General features: G+C 46.3%; 1 protein-coding gene across 4 annotated transcripts in view; it reads left to right on the top strand.

The window, feature by feature from the left end:
• Positions 1–18,826, top strand: part of SAMM50 (SAMM50 sorting and assembly machinery component) — a 209,052-nt gene extending 190,226 nt beyond the window's left edge. For all 4 annotated transcript variants that reach the window (XM_029600121.1, XM_029600123.1, XM_029600120.1 and 1 more), the window contains one exon: positions 18,716–18,826. In XM_029600121.1, the coding sequence (XP_029455981.1) occupies positions 18,716–18,761 (46 nt within the window). In that variant the 3' untranslated portion in view covers positions 18,762–18,826. The remainder of the gene's footprint in view (positions 1–18,715) is intronic.

The raw sequence follows: 18,826 nt of genomic DNA, 5'->3' as shown, positions 1-18,826 counted from the left end.
TGATCAAACACACTACTATCCCCGTGACGGGGGGAGCAGTGCTTAAGGATCGGAAGTTGGAGATCTTATTGAAGCACATCTTCGAAGTTTCGGCGCTAGGCGTCTGGGTGGCTGTTTGTAGCAGTCTTATGCAGCGGGCCACGCTTCGCTGGGTCCAACAATTGCTTACTGCCCAGGACCTTCCTCCGGGGGAGGCGGAACAGGCCAACCGTATGGAGGCTGCCGGCGCCTTATATGATCTTCTTCGGACGTCGGCTCGCACTGTGTCCTCGGCTGTATCCGCTATGGCTTCGTCATTGGGCAGCAGATGCTTCCTCTAAGGCGGGTTTAGGTTCCTTTCCCTTCAGGGTGAAGTTGTTGTTTGGGGACGAGCTTGAGCAGCTCATTAAGGACTTAGGGGACAACAAGGTTTATAAGTTGCCGGAGGACAAGCCCAGGCACTCTCGCCCCTTTGGGGGTTCTAAGGGTTGCTTTCGAGGCCAATGTCATTTCCGTATGGGGAGAGGAGGCTCCTTCTCTCAGAGGCAACAGATGTCTCTGTCCCAATCTTGGTCACCTTCCTTTCGTGGCAGACAGCCTCAGTGTTCGGGAACATCGCATGCCTTTACCCCCAATAAGACAGCGCAATGAAGACGCGCAGGCCCATTCCTCCATTCCACGCATTGGGAGTCGTCTAGTCGGCTGATTCCGGACCATCTTCTTCAGGGTGTGGACTTAGAACCCCCACAGTGGATTGTAGTGACAACGGATGCCAGCCTTTCGGGCTGGGGGGCAGTGTGTCAGTCCCGGGCAGTTCAAGGGCGTTGGTCCTCTCGTCAGGCCACTTGGTCCATCAGTCGTCTGGAGACCAGGGCGGTTCGGCTGGCCTTGCGTCAACTCCTCCCGTTGGTGCACCGTCGGCAGTGCGAGTCCTATCAGACAACGCCACCACCCTGGTGGCGTTGTCTGATAGGCAAGGCGGCACAAGAAGTCGCCCGTTGTCTGATAGGCAAGGCGGCACAAGAAGTCGCCCGGTGGCGGCCGAAGCGGCCTTGTTAATGGCATGGGCGGAGCGACACCTGACCCGCATCACGGCATCCCATATCACAGGCGTGGACAACGTTCAGGCAGATTTTCTCAGTCGCCAACATCTGGATCCCGGAAAGTGAGAATTGTCAGCGGAGGCGATGCAACTCATAACTCAGCGTTGGGGGTTCCCATGCTTGGATTTGATGGCGACGCGGGTAAATGCCAAAGCGGCTCGTTTCTTCAGCCGAAGACGGGAACACGGTTCGGAGGGGGTGGATGCGCTGGTGCTCCCGTGGCCTCCTCGCATCCTCCTCTGTGTTTCCCCCGTGGCCTCTGGTGGGAAAGGTGTTAAGGCGCATAGAATCCCACCGGGGTCTGGTAATTCTAGTGGCCCCGGAGTGGCCAAGAAGGCCGTGGTTCGTGGATCTGGTCAACCTAGCGGTGGACGGGCCCATGCGTCTCAGTCATCTCCCGAATCTCCTGCGCCAGGGTCCGGTATTTTTCGATCTGGCGGATCACTTTTGTCTAGCGGCTTGGCTTATGAGCGGAGACAACTGAGAAAGAAGGGTTATCCGGAAACGGTGATCTCTACTCTGCTTAGGGCTCGCAGATCTTTGACTTCGTTAACCTATGCCAGAGTTTGGAAGGTCTTTGACTCCTGGTGCAGTGGTTTACATCTGTCCCTGCGAAAGGCTTCTTTGGGGCATATTCTCGCATTTTTGCAGGAAGGTTTGAAGAAGGGCTTGGCGTACAGTTCCCTTCGGGTACAGGTAGCGGCTCTGGGCTGTCTGAGAGACAAGGTTGAGGGTTCTTCGCTTGCTTGTCACCCTGATGGTGCACGTTTTTTGTGCGGGGTTAGGAATTTGTGTCCCCCTGTGAGAAATCCCTGCCCATCCTGGAGCTTGAATTTGGTTCTCCGTGTTCTCTGCGCTCCTCCTTTTGAGCCCATTAAGAGGGCCACCTTGAAGGATTTAACTTGCAAGGCGGTGTTTCTAGTGGCCATTTCGCCGCGCGTCGCATTTCGGAACTTCAGGCTCTCTCGTGCAGGGAACCGTTCTTGCGTATTTCTGAGTCTGGAGTTTCCTTATGCACAGTTCCTTCCCTCTTGCCTAAGGTGGTATCAGCCTTCCATGTTAATCAGACGGTGGAATTACCTTCCTTCACAGAGGAGGATATCTGGTCTTCTCAAGGTCGGGATTTGAGGCGTTTGGATGTCCGTCGGGTACTTCTGCGGTACTTGGAGGTGACTAATGAATTTCGAAGGTCAGATCATTTGTAAAGGGTCTTCAGGCATCCAAAGCAACTATCGCTTTGGATGCCTGAAAAGGCTGAAAGGCGCGATTGCTTCCACATACATTGGTTGCGGAAGGTCGGTACCAGATTGGCTTAAGGCTCATTCTCTGCGTTCTCAAGCGGTTTCGTGGGCTGAAAGCCAGTTTGTGTCTTCCCAGGAGATTTGCAGGGCGGCCACTTGGAAATCCTTGCATTCGTTCTCTAGGCATTACCGCTTAGATGTTCATGGTCTGTCGTCAGACTCTTTTGGGAGCAGCGTACTGCGAGCGGGACTCTCTGGGTCCCACCCCATTTAAGACGGCTCGGGTACATCCCAGCAGTCTGGACTGATCCTGGTACGTACAGGGAAAGGAAAATTAGTTTCTTACCTGATAATTTTCGTTCCTGTAGTACCAAGGATCAGTCCAGACGCCCGCCCAAGTAGGTTATGGGAGAGTCCGCTCGTGTCTGCTGTTCCTTCTATTGCAGTTTCTACGATTACAGAGCATTGGCATAAGTATTGGTTCATCGTTACAGGCAAGTTTTACAGGGTTCCCTTTCTCCTGTTTGGTCACGGGGGACAAAATGGTTTGTTTTATTAGGGCAGTAGTCCTACTTGATCTAGTCATTGGTTGGGTTTAAACAGTTTATTATTCAGCGGAAGGTATGTTTCTTCTGCTTTGATATTCTTTATACTGAGGGATCGCAGATGGCACACCAGTATATCTAGGGGGTGCTTTTCAGCATTTCTCTGACTCCATCTGCTGGAGGGGAGGTATAACCCATTAGTCTGGACTGATCCTTGGTACTACAGGAACGAAAATTATCAGGTAAGAAACTAATTTTCCTTTTAACTCCAGTTTTAATAGAACTGCACTGGCTACCTGTATATAAGAGAGTGCAATTTAAAATAGTGTTTTTAAATTGCTGCAAAGTAGTAATTCATGTGGACTTGTTGCTATATTTACCAAGTAGAAGTTTACGATTTCAAGACACTAATCTTTTAATACGAGGGTAAGTCAGTAATTAAGTCACAAACATACATGGGATTAATATTCATGAAATTTATTTAAATGCAAAAGATGAATTATTTACTGTGAAATATACAGAATATAGTCACAAACAGTTTTTCTGGAAAAACCAACTACTTTTTAACGTAATCGCCGCAAACATTTATACATTTGTCCCAGCGTTTGAAAAGTCAGTCAAAACCTTCTGCGTAAAAGTCTTTTGGCTGGCATCGTAACCAGCGCTTCACCTCTTGTTCCACTTCTTCATCGCTGGTGAAATGTTTACCACTGAGATAGCTTTTCAGTTTGCCAAACAAGTGAAAATCGCTGGGTGCCAAATCCGGACTGTATGGTGGATGTTCAAGAACTTCCCAGTGCAGGTTCGCAATTGTCTGACGAGTCTCATTCGAAGTGTGTGGTCTGGCATTATCGTGAAGAAACAGCACTCCTCTTTTTTCCAGATCTGGGCGTTTTCTACGAATAGCTCCTTTAAGATTTAATAGAGTAGCACAGTAGGAAGCCGAATTAACAGATTCACCACGCTTCTGAAAACTGGTTAAGAGTATCTCATCTCGGTCCCAAAACATAGTCAACATCACCTTTCCTGCAGAAGGCACAAGCTTGAACTTTCTCGGTGTCTGTGACAGTGGATTCCACTGCATGGAATCGCGTTTCGCTTCTGGTTGATAGTGGTGCACCCACAACTCGTCACCAGTAACAATACGTGCCATCATTGATTCACCTTCGTTTGCATAATGGCAGAGATTTTCCAAACAGACACCCATCCGGTTGTTCTTATTGTCTTTGGTCAGCTGTTTGGGAACCCATCTTGCACAGACTTTGCGAAAGTTCAATGCATCGTGTACTAAGGAATATGCTAATCCGTGAGAACACCCAATTTCTTTGGCAACCTCGTCAATTGTTACCCTCCGGTTAGTGCGAACCATCTCTTCAACCTGCTTCACAGTTGCCTCTGTCGCAATCTCTACAGGTCGACCAGGTCTGGTTTTGTCGTTCACGTTGGCACGTCCTTGTGCAAATTTATCGGTCCAGTTATAAATTGCTTTACGCGAGAAACATTTCTCTCCATATACTGGATACATTTCTTTATGAATGTCTTTTGCCACTAAGCCCTTAGCCCATAAAAATTGGACAACAGCATGTTGTTCTTCGACCGTACAATCTGTCAACACGGCAGCCATTTTCCTTGTGTACACAGCCCCTGCGCATGCACAGTTTAAATAACTATTTATGTACATATGCACTTCTAAGGTGCTGCCATCTATGGAATATGACAACATTACAGATATATGTTTTATTACCTTAGTAGAGAGATTTGTGACTTACTTACTGACTTACCCTCGTAATTCCTCCAGTGAGAGATTATAGATTACAAACTATACGTGTTTCAGCATTCTCTTACATAGCGCCTACATTAAGGATTGCTTTGCTGAGAGAGATTCGCCTCATTAGTGCTTTTACTTTGTTTAGGAAGCAAGTAAAACATTTTATTTTAAGCAGGAATTTGATGTGATTTATGATTATGTATTGTTTTATACTGTATTGCATGTTTTTTACCTTTTATTGTTTTATGAAAATTTTATGAATGTTATTTGTACTCCACGATCACTATGTGGAGTTTATGGAGTACAAATAGATGCTAAATAAATAAATATTACATATCTATAAACCATACAGGGTTCTTAGGTGAGCTAATAAAACCTCCCTGGAAATTCTGTCAGTCAGGGTGACCCATCTTGAATCTACCAGAGACTGCAGAATTCCCTTCCTGATTCCCTATGCGCCACTGCTTGTCTTAAAGGTTCAAAAGGAACTTAGATATTTCTTTTTAAACAAGCATTCATGGATTTAGAACCATGAGGTCCGCTGTTTCCTAAATATCAGGGTGTATAGTATTAACCACCTACTTTAGGTTTGCTTAATGTGTCATTTTATTAGACTAGTTTGTGATACTGTTTAATTTATATAGGGTGTTTTATCTGATTTATTCTTGTGAATGTTGGAATCTACCCAGAACAAGTTTGAATGTGTGCAGAATACAAACTGCTTAAAATAAATAATTCTCATAACTTTCCCAGAACTTGTGCAGATAACTAATCTGTTCATAGCACACCATGTCAGAATAGATCTGGGGAGTTAATAGGATCTTCTTGAAATATTAAATTAGCAGAGGCAGTGAACAAAATAACACTAGTTAATATACTATTTATTTATTTATTTATTTGAAATTATTTGTTAATCGCACAATCCAAAGTTCAAGGCGATTTACAAAACACAACCATCTCCTCTGCCCCCCTAACAGAAACCATTATTCCTGGGTCTATTCCCCCCCCCCCATTACATCCCACATAAAAAAAAAAATAGACCCCGGTGGTCTAGGAGGTCCCAAACCCTTCCTGCCCCTCCGTATTTGAAAGAAGCATCATTTGTGGGTTGGTGGAGATCTGGAATGTTTGGTAAATCTAGGCCTAAGTTTGTACCTGAGACAATGGAGGGTAAAGTGGCTTGCCCAAGGTTACAAGCAATGAAAGTGGGATTTGAACCCTGGCTTTCCTGGTTCACAGACCGCTGTTCTAACTTCTAGGCTACTAGGAGGACCATTCCTTGTGTGGCTCAAATCTTTTCTGGAGAATTCTGCACTCAAAGTTGTACTAGATGAATTCTCTTCTACACTTCACTTGCTGACCTGTGGGGTTCCTCAGGGTTCAGTTCTTTCAAATTTACTTGTTAATTTATATCTCAGGCCCTTAATCAATCTTGGAGTCAATGTAATAAACTGAGCATAAAATGTGTGCACTGAAATTCATCACACATTTTCTTAACATGCAAGCTTAAGAGGTCCAAATTCGACACAGTCCAGTTAGCAAAGTTAGCTGGATAAATGTCTCTGGCTAATTTTGGAGGTACATTGAATAGTGCATCCACACTATAGAATATAGCCAGCTATCTTAAAATTAGCTGGCTAACTATAGGACAGCTCTTGGGCTCAACCAGACTTAACCGGCTAAGTCATCCAGCTAACTCTGAATATTGGAGTTAGCCAGTTAACTTAGCCGGCTAATTAAACTCCTCTCAGTTATGCCCCGGAACACCCATAACTTATGGCTAAATTCTAGCCACCTAACTTACTAGATAGGCAGAATTTAGATGGATATGTGCCCAAATATTTAGCTGGCTAATTTCTGACTTGGCCAGCTATATGCTTTTCAATATGGACCTCTATGGTTTTTGAGTTTTTTAAAACTCCCTGTGCAGTAAGGAAATGGTATGCTAATATATCGGGAGATGAAAAAATGCGTACAAACTGGAAAATGTGCACGAAGAAAAGCTTAACACACAAAAACATGATTTATGTGCAGAAATCATGGTTTATGTACACATCATTTTTTCTGTGCATAAAATATTTATGCACAAAAATGTTTCCAGTACAGAAAGCATTTCTTGTGCGCATATTTGAGATGGTTTCATTGGGCAAATTTGTGCTTGTGCTGTGTCCCTCAGGTTTTATTGGGACAGATTTGTTCTTGTGCAGTTTTTTGTTTTTTTGAGATTCTGTCCTATGTTTGAGTATGTCTTGATTTTATGTTTGTAATTCTGTTACCTGTCTAGAATCGGCGATAGTCCAAGAAATATATTTTGCAAAACTAAAATCATATTTTATGTATGGAAAGCAAGCTTTTTATGCCTAAAAAGAAAATTGGTTCTTACCTAATAATTTTCGTTCCTGTAGTACCACGGGTCAGTTGAGACTCCTGGGTTTTGCCTCCCCTCCAGCAGATGGAGACAGAGAAAGTTTTGACAGACTCTGCCTTATATACCAGGGTGCCACCCACAGTCTGCCAGTATTACTCAGTGTCAAAGCAGAATGGTACTAAACTATATACAGGAATCGCAAACTGAAACTGGAACATGGACCCCAACTGTAAACCAGACCCATTAAATAGGGAAACAAGATTGACCTGCAGACCAGAAATTAACAAATGCTGAAAGTAATGGACTCCCCATTACCTCTATGCAGTAAGCGGGCGGGTCTCTGGACTGATCCGTGGAACTACAGGAACGAAAATTATCAGGTAAGAACCAATTTTCTTTTCCCTGTACGTACCCGGATCAGTCCAGACTCCTGGGATGTACCAGAGCTCTACTCACCTGGGATGGGATCCGGAGAGGCCTGCTCTTAGCACACCTACTCCGAAATTTCCCCCATCCGGGTCCTGAACATCCAGCCTGTAATGCCTCGCAAAGGTATGCAAGGATTTCCATGTAGCCGCACTGCAAATTTACTGCGGAGAAACCTGCTGACTCTCTGCCCAGGAAGCCGCCTGAGACCGTGTAGAATGCGCTTCGAAGCCCCACTGGTAAGGGCTTACCTCGCAGCAAATATGAATTTATTGCCTCCTTCAGCCACCGAGCTATCGTGGTCTTAGAAGCCATATTACCTCTCTTTGGACCACTCCAGAGCACAAAGAGGTGATCGGAGACCTGAAAATTGTTGGTAACCTCCAGATAGCGCAGCAGAGCCCTGCGAACATCTAACTTCCTCAAGTCCTTAGAGAGAGGATCCGACCGGTCCAGATCGGAAAAGGATGGGACTTCGACCGATTGATTCAAATGAAAGGAGGAAACTACCTTTGGAAGAAAGGAAGGAACTATTCGCAAAGTAACACCAGAGTCTGAAATTCTCAAGAAAGGCTCCCTGCTTGACAATGCTTGCAGCTCGGATACCCTACGAGCAGAGGAAATTGCCACTAGAAACACCACTTTCAACGTGAGGTCCTTCAAGGTTGCTCTTTTCAAAGGCTCAAAGGGCGGCGCACACAAAGCCGTAAGGACTAAGTTATTCAGATTCCAGGACGGACAGGGCGAACTCACCGGCGGGCGCAAATGCTTCGCCCCTCTAAGGAAGAGAGAAACATCAGGATGCGTGGCCAACGGCATGCCGCGTATGGCCCCACGCAAACAACCAAGAGCCACCACCTAGACCCTCAAGGAACTACAGGATAAGCCCTTAGCCAATCCCGCCTGAAGGAAACCCAAGATATCTGACACAGATGCCCATGTGGGTAAAATACTCCAGTCGACGCACCATGACTCAAAAACCTTCCAGACACGAACATAAGAGAGAGAAGTCGAAGTTTTACGCGATCTCAACAAGGTAGTTACCACCGCATTAGAATAGCCTTTGCTCTTCAGATGCTATGCCACTAGACAAAAGCAATCGACCTGGTCAAAACAGACGAGCCCCTGATGAAGCAGGTTCGGAAGATACGGGAATCGCAGAGGGCCCTCCACCGTGAGATTGACCAGATTCGCAAACCTCGGCCGACGTGGCCATTCAGGAGCCACCAGGATCACTTCCGCTGGGTGCTTCTCTATTCGCCGGAGCACTTTGCCGATTAGCGGCGAAGGAGGAAACACGTAAAGCAGGATGGTCGTCTGCCAGGGCAGAATAAGAGCATTCACGCCTTCTGTCCTGTGTCTCTGCAGCGCGCAAAGAAGTGCGGAGCCTTGGAATTCTTGAACGTCGCCATCAGATCCATGCAAGGTGTGCCCCACCTGTCACAGATGAGTTGAAAGGCTCTGTCCGCCAGCTCCCACTCTCCTGGATCGAGATGATGCAGACTTAAGAAATCTGCGTGAACGTTGTTGACCCTGGCTATGTGGGACGCTGCTAAGCTGACCAGATTCTGCTCCATCCAGCTGACTAACAGGCAAGCTTCCAATGCCACCGGCTGACTTTTGGTTCCTCCCTGGCGATTGATGTAAGCCACTGTGGTCGTATTGTTGGATAGCACTCTGACCGACTTCCCTTCGATAAGCGGAAGAAAGGCCTGCAACGCCAGTTGTACTGATCTGGTTTCCAGCCGATTGATTGACCAACAAGACTCCTCTGGAGACCATTGCCCCTGTATGGATTTCCGCAGGCAAACCGCTCCCCAACCGTAAAGGCTGGCATCCGTGGTGACCACCTTCCACTCCGGAACAACCAAGGGAACACCCTGGCTCAAATGGTCAGTGACCAGCCACCAATCCAGACTGGACTGAGCGGACTCCGTCAGCGGTAGGATTCGGTGGAATTGTTTGGAAACTGAACTCCAATGGGAAAGTAAAGCTGATTGCAACGGTCGCATGTGAGCGAAAGCCCATGGAACCAGTTCCAAGGTCGAGGTCATGGAGCCCAGAACCTGCAAGTAATCCCAGATCTTCGGAGGATGCTTTGACAAGAAACTCCTCACTTGCCCTTGTAATTTGAAAATGCAGTCGGACGTAAGGAAAATGCTCTCTTGGCGGGTGTCGAACAATGCTCCCAAAAGCTCCAAGGATTGAGAGGGGGTTAGGTGACTTTTGGCCCTGTTGACCACCCAGCCGAGCGCCTTCAACAATTGCAGTACACGCTGGATTGCTGCCTGGCAAAGCTCTTCTGACTTTGCCCGAATCAGCCAGTCGTCCAAGTACAGTTGCATCAACAAGCCTTCTCTGCGTAGTTGTGCTGCTACCACCATCATGATCTTGGTGAACGTCCTGGGGGCTGTATCAAGGCCGAAGGGCAGAACTTGAAATGGTAGAGCTGTCCCAGGAGGGAAAATCTCAGGAAGCTCTGATCTGCCCGGATCCCAATATGCAAATACGCCTCCGTCAGATCCAGATTTGCTAGGAACTCCCCCGGTCGAACTGACGCGATGACTGACTGTAATGTCTCCATGCGGAAGCGGGGGATCAGAAGACATTTGTTGACCTGCTTTAAATCGAGGACAGGCTGGAAGGACCCATAGAAACATAGAAATGATGGCAGAAGAAGACCAAACGGCCCATCCAGTCTGCCCAGCAAGTTTTGCACTTTTTTTTTTTCTCATACTTATCTGTTACTCTTGGCTCTTAGTAACCTTTTGATTCTATTTCCCTTCCACCCCCGCCATTAATGTAGAGAGCAGTGTTGGAACTGCCTCTAAGTGAAATATCTAGCTTAATTAGTTAGGGGTAGTAACCGCCGCAATAAGCAAGCTATACCCATGCTTATTTGTTTACCCAGACGAAATAATTCAGACTTTATTGGTTGTTGTCTGTATATAGATCTACTTTTCTTCATTCCCCCTGCCGTTGAAGCAGAGAGTTATGCTGGATATGCATTGAAAGTGAAGTATCTGACTTTCTCCCCTGCGTTGAAGCAGAGAGCTATGCTAGATATGTGTGAACATTCAGTCTTTCTTCCCTGCTGTAGAAGCAGAGAGTTATGCTGGATATGCATTGAAAGTTAACTATGAGACTTTCTCCCCTGCCGTTGAAGCAGAGAGCTATGCTGGATATGCGTGATATATCAGTCTTTCTCCCCTGCCGTTGAAGCAGAGAGCTATGCTGGATATGCATTGAAAGTGAAGTACCAGGCTTATTTGGTTTGGGGTAGTAACCGCCGTAACAAGCAAGCTACTCCCCGCTTTTTTTTGTGAATGCAAATCTTTTTCCACGTTTCCTCTTGCCGTTGAAGCTTAGAGCAATGTTGGAGTCGCATTAACCGTGTGTATGTTTATTGAATAAGGTATTATCTCCAGGCAGTAGCCGTCATTCCCGCGAGCCACCCACTCTTCATTCACGTCCTCTAGACTTTATGTATCCACAGTGTTTATCCCACGCCCCTTTGAAGTCCTTCACAGATCTGGTCTTCACCACTTCTTCCGGAAGGGCATTCCAGGCATCCACCACCCTCTCTGTGAAGAAATACTTCCTGACATTGGTTCTGAGTCTTCCTCCCTGGAGCTTCAAATCGTGACCCCTGGTTCTGCTGATTCTTTTCTGTCAGAAAAGAATCAGCAGAACCCCTCCTTTTTTGGCATGACGAAGTAAATGGAGTAACGGCCCAGGCGCTGCTTTGGCGGAGGGACCTGCACAATTGCACCCAGATCGAGGAGGCGCTGCAAGGTTTGCTTCACCGCTCGAAGCTTTTCGGCATACCCGCATGGGGAAATCAGAAACCGAACATTTATTTTTTTATTTTTTATTTAAAAAATTTTATATACCATCGTTTAGTGATATACCATCACAACGGTTTACAAATAGGCACATAAATAAGTTCAGAATGGATTTAATTTTTAACCAGAGGGTGCCGCAGTTGTTCGGATACATGATTCAATATTATAAGCTATATGTAAAGTGTATTAAAATTCCCTTTATGGGCTAACCATAGGTGCGGTATACTGTAATTCTTTAACTTAATACTTAAGTGTGATAAAATAAAAAATAAAACTCACATATGTTCTTAGGTGACTTTTGCTTGTGCATATAAGTCCTTTTCTTGTTTCTTAGTATTACCTATTTCCCATTCTCGCATGGGGTCGGCAAGGCAAAATCTAAAGTGTAGCGTGTTTTATCACAGAAAGCACCCATTGGTCCAATGTGATTTTGGCTCATTCATTGTAAAACAGAGACAGTCTGCCCCCTACGATTGGAACTGAGGAATGGACCGGCTGTCCATCATTGCAAAGATTTTCCAGCTGGGGTAGACTGGGAGGTACCAGGTCTGCCGAAACGCCACCCACGAAAGGGCTGAGCCCATGATTGCTGTCTGCCTGCAGACTGCCGAAACGAAGAATTGGGCGTTCGGGGGCTCGAGATCTTTGACTTCCACGGAAGTGGGACCGAGAAGAAAAGGTTCCTCTGGATCTTGGCCTGTCTTCCGGCAGCCAGTGAACCTTATTCTCGCCCAAGGACTGAATCATGTCTTCCAGCTCCTTCCCAAACAGTAGCTTGCCCTTAAAAGGCAGGGACCCCAACTGGGACTTGGAAGAAACATCCGCAGACCAGTTGCGCAACCACAATAATCTCCGTGCCGAGAAAGCTGAGACCATGGAGCGAGCGGACGTCTGCAAAAGATCATAAAGGGCATCCGCACTATATGCCACCACTGCCTCAAGGCGCCCTGCTTGAAGAGCTTCTTCTTCAGAGAGAGACTCATTGGCCTGCAGCCTTTGCACCCAGCGGGAGACCTGCTCTCAAACCGAAATTGCTACACATCGCTGCTCGGACCCCTAATGCAGAGACCTCAAAGATTTTCTTAAGCTGCAGTTCAAGGTTTCGATCCTGCAGATCCTTGAGAGCCGTGGCCCCCGTGACTGGAATAGTAGTTTTCTTCATAACCGCAGATACTGCTGCATCCACCTTCGGAACTCAAAGAATCTCCAAAGCTTCCTCCGGTAGAGGATAAAGCTTATCCATTGCTTTCGTGACCTTTAACCCCAAATCTGGGGTATCCCATTGAGAAATAAAAGGGGGAAAGCTGTAGGAGGACCCCTCAGGCCCAACAACACAGGGTCCATAGAGCCCAAATGAGACTTCCTGAGATGCTTTGATCCCTAATTCCCTCAAAATGGCAGGAATGAGGGGCGGTAGTTCCTCTTTTCGGAACAGACGGACCACCTTTGGGTCATCTCCCTCGACGATATTAGATTCCCCAGCAGCACTCTGCTGCTGGTCCCCCTCGCCCGTTACCCCCCTCGGAGGCTGGGCTGGTGGGTCCTGACCATCCTGGTCCCCTGTGTCTGAGGACGTGTCCGAATCGTCCTGTGGCGCTATGGTCCGTAAGGGGCGCTTATCTTTAGTGGCCTCTTGATCCCTACTATGCTTGGACCGTTTCCAGGACTTAAGGGGCACCGGGTATGTAGGTTTGTCAAGTCCCTGCTTTTTATTAGACTTCCTGGCCTTAAAGGCCTTATGCATTAACAGGACAAAATCCGAACTGAGAGAAGGAGGAGGAGTCTCCGTCCCTATCGGGGTCATCCTCCAACAAAATCGGGTCAGCAAAAGTCTATTTGGCCCCCCCTGAGACCAGTCGCTGAGGTGACAGGGAAGGCGGCATAATGCTGCTACGCCAAATGTATTCAAAATGGTGCCCGTTCACGCGCTCAGGATGTAGCAACCCCCTGGGAGGCTGAGGAATTCACCTTTTCTTTTTTTTTTTTTTTTAAATGGGATCTATCCCTCCAGTTAAAATCAAAATCAGTCACTCTAAACCTATCTACCTGACTGAAACACCTAATTCACTAAGCAACCAATTCAGACTGTGGATTGAGCACTTCCACCATCTGCTGAAAACAGAAAATACTGGCAGACTGTGGGTGGTACCCTGGTATATAAGGCAGAGTCTGTCGAAACTTTCTCTGTCTCCATCTGCTGGAGGGGAGGCAAAACCCAGGAGTCTGGACTGATCCAGGTACATACAGGGAAGTACGTTTTCTGCACATAAAATCCCTACTACAGATCCTGGCTAAGACCTCCGGCTTTGGGTCAAGCATAGCACAGAAGCACTCTGCATGGGAAGAGGTGCGGAAGATGACACCTAAGCGGGCCCTGTCCCCAAAGCAGTACCAGATGGGGCAAATAAAGAAAAAGAATCAGTTGCATGGCTCTGCATCTGTGATGCCATCATTAGCTCCTAAGATGGCTGGAGCAGTTTCGACTCAAGTGCTTTCTTCCTTGATGGCATAGAAAGTCCCTATGGTGCCAGACCACTTTTTCTTCCTGGACCTGGTACCTCCAGTGGTCTCGGCACAGAGACTTGACACTGGCACCAGTTCCATCCATGATACCTTTGTTGTCGATGTAAACACCGAGCAAGAGCATACTGACCCGGGCATCAGAGGCCTTGACTCACAGCCCAGCTAGTTTGGCGCAGAGTGCCTCTGAACCACCACATATGTTTCACTATAACCAAGTATTTCAACCTTATTCCATCAAGGTGAGGAGAAACCTACATGTGTTTCTGAAGAGGATGTTTCTTGTCCAACTGCGGCCCAAAAAGCACAGCAGACAGTGGACCAGCTAACTGAGTTGGTGAAGAATGTTGTTGCCTCTTTGACTCCTGCAGACAGGTAAGGTGCCCTGGAGCTTCTGATTAAAACATGAGGCTTTTCCACAAACTGGAGCTCCACCCAGTTCAACACCAAGGCATAACCCACCACAAGAGTTGAAGGCCCTCAGCAGTTGAGCTGACCTTCACGTGTGATTGAGAGGTCTTGCCCTAAGTCAGTGGATAGGGAAGGCATGTCAGCTAGGACAACTTCCCTCTTTGCTATGTCCCTTCAGAGGCAACAGAGGTTTGTCCCTCAATTTCCCTTTTCATCTGAGAGGGTAATGTGTTAGTATTGCCCCATTATTAGCAACAGAAGAAGGATCTACGGGAATTCCATCAGACAGCTGTTCTTCCACAAAGTTCTCTGCTCCTGAGGACTTTGCTATTCTAGGTTCATGGATTAAACTATCAAACACACTGGGAATCAGGGTCAGGAAAGAGACTGATCCAATAATGGAGGTTTTTGGCCTGCTGCAACATCCGGCGGACTTGGCAGCCATCCATATGTAAAACCTGTGCCAGGATTTCCAGCCCAAGATGTGTCAAAATCCCACCACTTGCCTGCCAGTGGCCAGGAAACTTGATTTAAAGTTCAGGGTGCAGTCAGCACTAGGGTTTGGTGTGGTCCAACTTCCTTGCCATTCTGTTGTGGTAGTCAGTCCTCAAGCAGACCAAGAAAACTCAGATCTATAATCTATCTGGGAATGGCCTGAAGCTCCTGGACACCTTTGGCAAGAAAGTGATCCAGAGTTCCATGCTGAGCACTCATAAAGCAGCGCAGCAGTGCTTGCAAGAGTGTATTAAGAAACTGAAGCCTGTAACAGAATAGCTAGTCCCAGATCAAGCCTCAGTTCTGAAAGTGGTGGAGGATACAGAGGAGGGCGAAAAACATCTCATTCACTTAATCTGTAGTCTGTGCCTGGAGAACAGCTGTGGTGATCCTGCTTCACAAGAGTTGGAGCAGAGAAGAGGCTGGAAACTGGTGGGAAAATTAATGGAGACTGCTGAAGGAAAGGATAGTGAACTATCTACAATCTGGGTTGCTCGATCAGAAGCAGCATGGATTCACCAGGGGAAGATCCTGTCAGATGAATCTAATTGATTTATTTGATGGGGTGACTAGAGAACTGGATCAGGGAAGAGCGCTTGATGTAATTTACTTGGATTTTAGTAAAGCTTTTGATACGGTCCCACACAGAAGACTCATCAACAAAATGAGAAGCTTGGGAGTCCGCTCCAAGGTGTTGGCATGGATTAAAAACTGGTTGACGGATAGAAGACAATGGGTGATGGTAAATGGAACCTACTCTGAAGAGAGAATGGTGTTAAGTGGAGTGCCATAGGGATCGGTGTTGAGCCCGGTTCTGTTCAACATCTTTGTGAGCGACAATGTGGAAGGGATAGAAGGTAAAGTTTGTCTATTTGTGGATGATACTAAGATCTGCACAGAATGGACACGCCGGAAGGAGTACAGAGAATGAGACGGGATTTAAGGAAACTGGAAGAGTGGTCGAAGATATGGTAGCTGGGATTCCTTGCCAAGAAATGCAGAATCATGCATCTGGGGATGTGGTAATCCGAAAGAACCATATGCGTTGGGAGGGTGAAGGGCTGATGTGCACGGAGCAGGAGAGAGACCTTGGGGTGATAGTGTCTAACAATCTGAAGTCGAAGAAGCAGTGTGACACGGCGATAGCCAAAGCCAGAAGAATGCAGGGCTGCATAGAGAGAGGAATATCTAGTAAGAAAAGGGAAGTAATTATCCCCTTGTACAGGTCCTTGGTGAGACCTCACCTGGAGTACTGTGTTCAGTTCTTGAGACTGTATCTCAAAGGAGACATAGACAAGATGGAGGCGGTCTAGAGAAGGGCGACAAAAATGGTGGGTGATCTCTATCGAATGACTTATGAGGAGAGGTTGTAGAACCTGAATATGTATACCCTCGAGGAGAAGAGGAGCAGGGGTGATATGATACAGACTTTCAGATACTTGAAAGTTTGTAATGATCCATGGTCGTCAACAAATCTTTTCCATTGGAAACAATTTAATAGAACTAGGGGTCACTATTTGAAACTCCAGGGAGGAAGACTTAGAACCAATGTCAGGAAATATTTCTTCACTGAGAGGGTGGTGGATGCCTGGAATGCCCTTCTGGAGGAAGTGGTGAAGACTAAAACTGTGAAGGATTTCAAAGGGACATGGGATAAACACTATGGATCCCTAAAAGGCTAGAGCATGGGAATAAATAAAAAAGCTTAACCTGCTCAGAGCGGCAGTTACTACTCTTAAGAGAAACATGGGGGTAACCTGCCAGTGCGGCAGTTACTACCTTGGGAAGCTTGCTGGGCAGACTAGAATGGACCATTTTGGTCTTTTTCTGCCATCATTACTATATTACTATGTATGGCATTCGACACTATAGCCAGAACTTCAGTAGCAGCCATTGGGGTCCCACAGGATGGCATGGTAATGAGCCAGAGGTCTGCAGGAAGATGTCCCTTGTGTTGCATACAATTTGTTCAGGGACAAAGAAAAGGAAACTGTAGCTCAGATTAGAGCATCAAGTCACCATTCAGTCTCTGTTGGTCTGAGGCGATGACATCAGGCTGAAATCCTCTTCCATTTGAAGCTGTAGGACTTTGTAATTGAAGGTTTCCTGACTGAGATCAAATGTCTGCCATCTCTTTTGGAAGAAGCAGGGAGGAATTTATTGTGCACTCAAAATCCATGCTGTGAAGGCTAGGAAGAAGAGGTTCAGATGGCAGACTTGTCCGTTGTCCTGCAAGATGAGTGATAGAGAAGACCCCAATGAGATTGAAGGCCATTTGGATAACCAAACGAGATAGGGGATCATTCCTTGGCCATGCCAGAGCAATGATAATCATTTTTACACAGTTTTGAAGCACTTTCTGGATTATTCTTGCAATTAACAGGATTGGTGGATACACAAATATAAGACTGGCATCATAGTGCAGCAGAAAAGCATCAGGTACTGAACTGAACCTTCTTGGAAGCATAAAGCAAAACTTGTCTATCTTCCTGTTGCTTTCTGAAGTGAACAAGTTGAATGTCAGCTGATTCCATAGGTTGAACAAACTGTCCACCACTTGTTGAACCAAGGACCACTAATGTTAGATAGAAGAACCTGGCTGAGTCAGTCCTCCAGGGTTTTCTGAGCTCCTGGAAGGTATGTCGCTTAAGATTGGCTCTGTGATTGAGAGCCCACTCTCAGATATGTAGAGCCTCCTGACAGAGGGCAAAGGAGCTTGTGCCCCTTGCTTGCTTTATTACATCTCCTGGAGATTTTCTTGTCTTTTTTTTTCTTTTTATCGTTTTTCATGATTTATTTTTTAAAGTTCTGAAGTTTATTCCATCTTCTGGTAAATTTCTTAAAAAAAAAAAAATTCTACCTCCTGAAGATTTTCAAAGAGAAGGGAGGCTGGTGCAGGCATGCATGGCTGCATGTCTCTTCTAGCCCCGTTCCCACTGCCTTTCTGTTTCTTTTTCCTCTGCTGAAAACACTGTGGGCTCAATTCTGGTTTTGCTAGCATCTCTAGAGAGCCCTGCAACACTAGGCTTTGGCTGATAACTCTTGCCTCAGAGGGATAGCATGGTCATGTTTATCAGCATTGCAGCATGATGTTGGCAGGGGGCATGGATGGCCAAAACCAATCTTATTGATGCCCTATTTTGCAACTTGAGGGCCTCCACTAGGTTCCTTAGCATCACAACCCTTTTGTCAAGGGGAAATATTTGCCCCCTAACCAAAACTATCCTTGCTCCTATGAACTGGATCCTCTGGAGAGGGATGAGGCTCAAGCTGACCAGGAACCTCCAGAGACTGAAGGAGTTGAATGGTTTTCTTGAGAGACTCCAGAACCCATTATTGGGATGAACTCGTCACCAGCTAATCATCCAGATATGGGATGGTACAGACTACCAGCTGATGTAGGTATGCTGTTACCACCACTAGGTACTTGGTGAACACCCTTGGGGCTGCAGATGAGCCAAAGGGAAGGACTTTGTACTGATGAGTCCCTTTCAACAGAAATGCAAGGTACTGCCAATAGGTAGGACCTCCCCTCTCCCCCCCCCCCCCAAGAATACATACTCCCAAGCTCCTTGACCAGAGGTCAGAGTGAGGCACCCCCAGCCCTAGGTGCAGGCAAAGGCCACCAATGTGGCCCTGTATAAGAAGAAAAAAAAAGTTTAGCCACTCCTGATTTACTTGAATCTAAAAGAGTGGAGAGTGATTGTGGAGGAATTTCCAAACACTTAGGAGATAAGTTTCTCCTTAACAATGAGATGCCAATCGGAATCAAACTGGGATGGGGGGGTCAGGAGTTTAATTATTTGTCCTATTGACTGAGTTTGACTTTTGGTTTAGAGTACAGTTTCTTTAATCATCTGTAGATTGGTTTGTTTTTCATGTGAACATATTACAAGAAAATGTTTCGTATTCAAATTTTCTAAACAGGAAATAACCAGTATAAACAAGTTTGTGTACAACAGTGTCATTTCTTGTTATAGTAATTTGTAACTGTATTTTTTTTCTTTTTTTTAGGATATGTGACGGTGTGCAGTTTGGAGCTGGAATACGGTTCTTATAATTTTTCAGAGCAGTCCTATTGAACATGGAAAGCATTTGAGAAAATAAAATTGGTTGAAGTCTGTA

Source organism: Rhinatrema bivittatum, chromosome 4, assembly GCF_901001135.1.
Source record: "Rhinatrema bivittatum chromosome 4, aRhiBiv1.1, whole genome shotgun sequence".
Lineage (NCBI taxonomy): Eukaryota > Metazoa > Chordata > Amphibia > Gymnophiona > Rhinatrematidae > Rhinatrema > Rhinatrema bivittatum.
The sequence above is the reverse complement of the archived record's forward strand: the minus strand, read 5'-3'. Positions and strand labels throughout refer to the sequence as shown.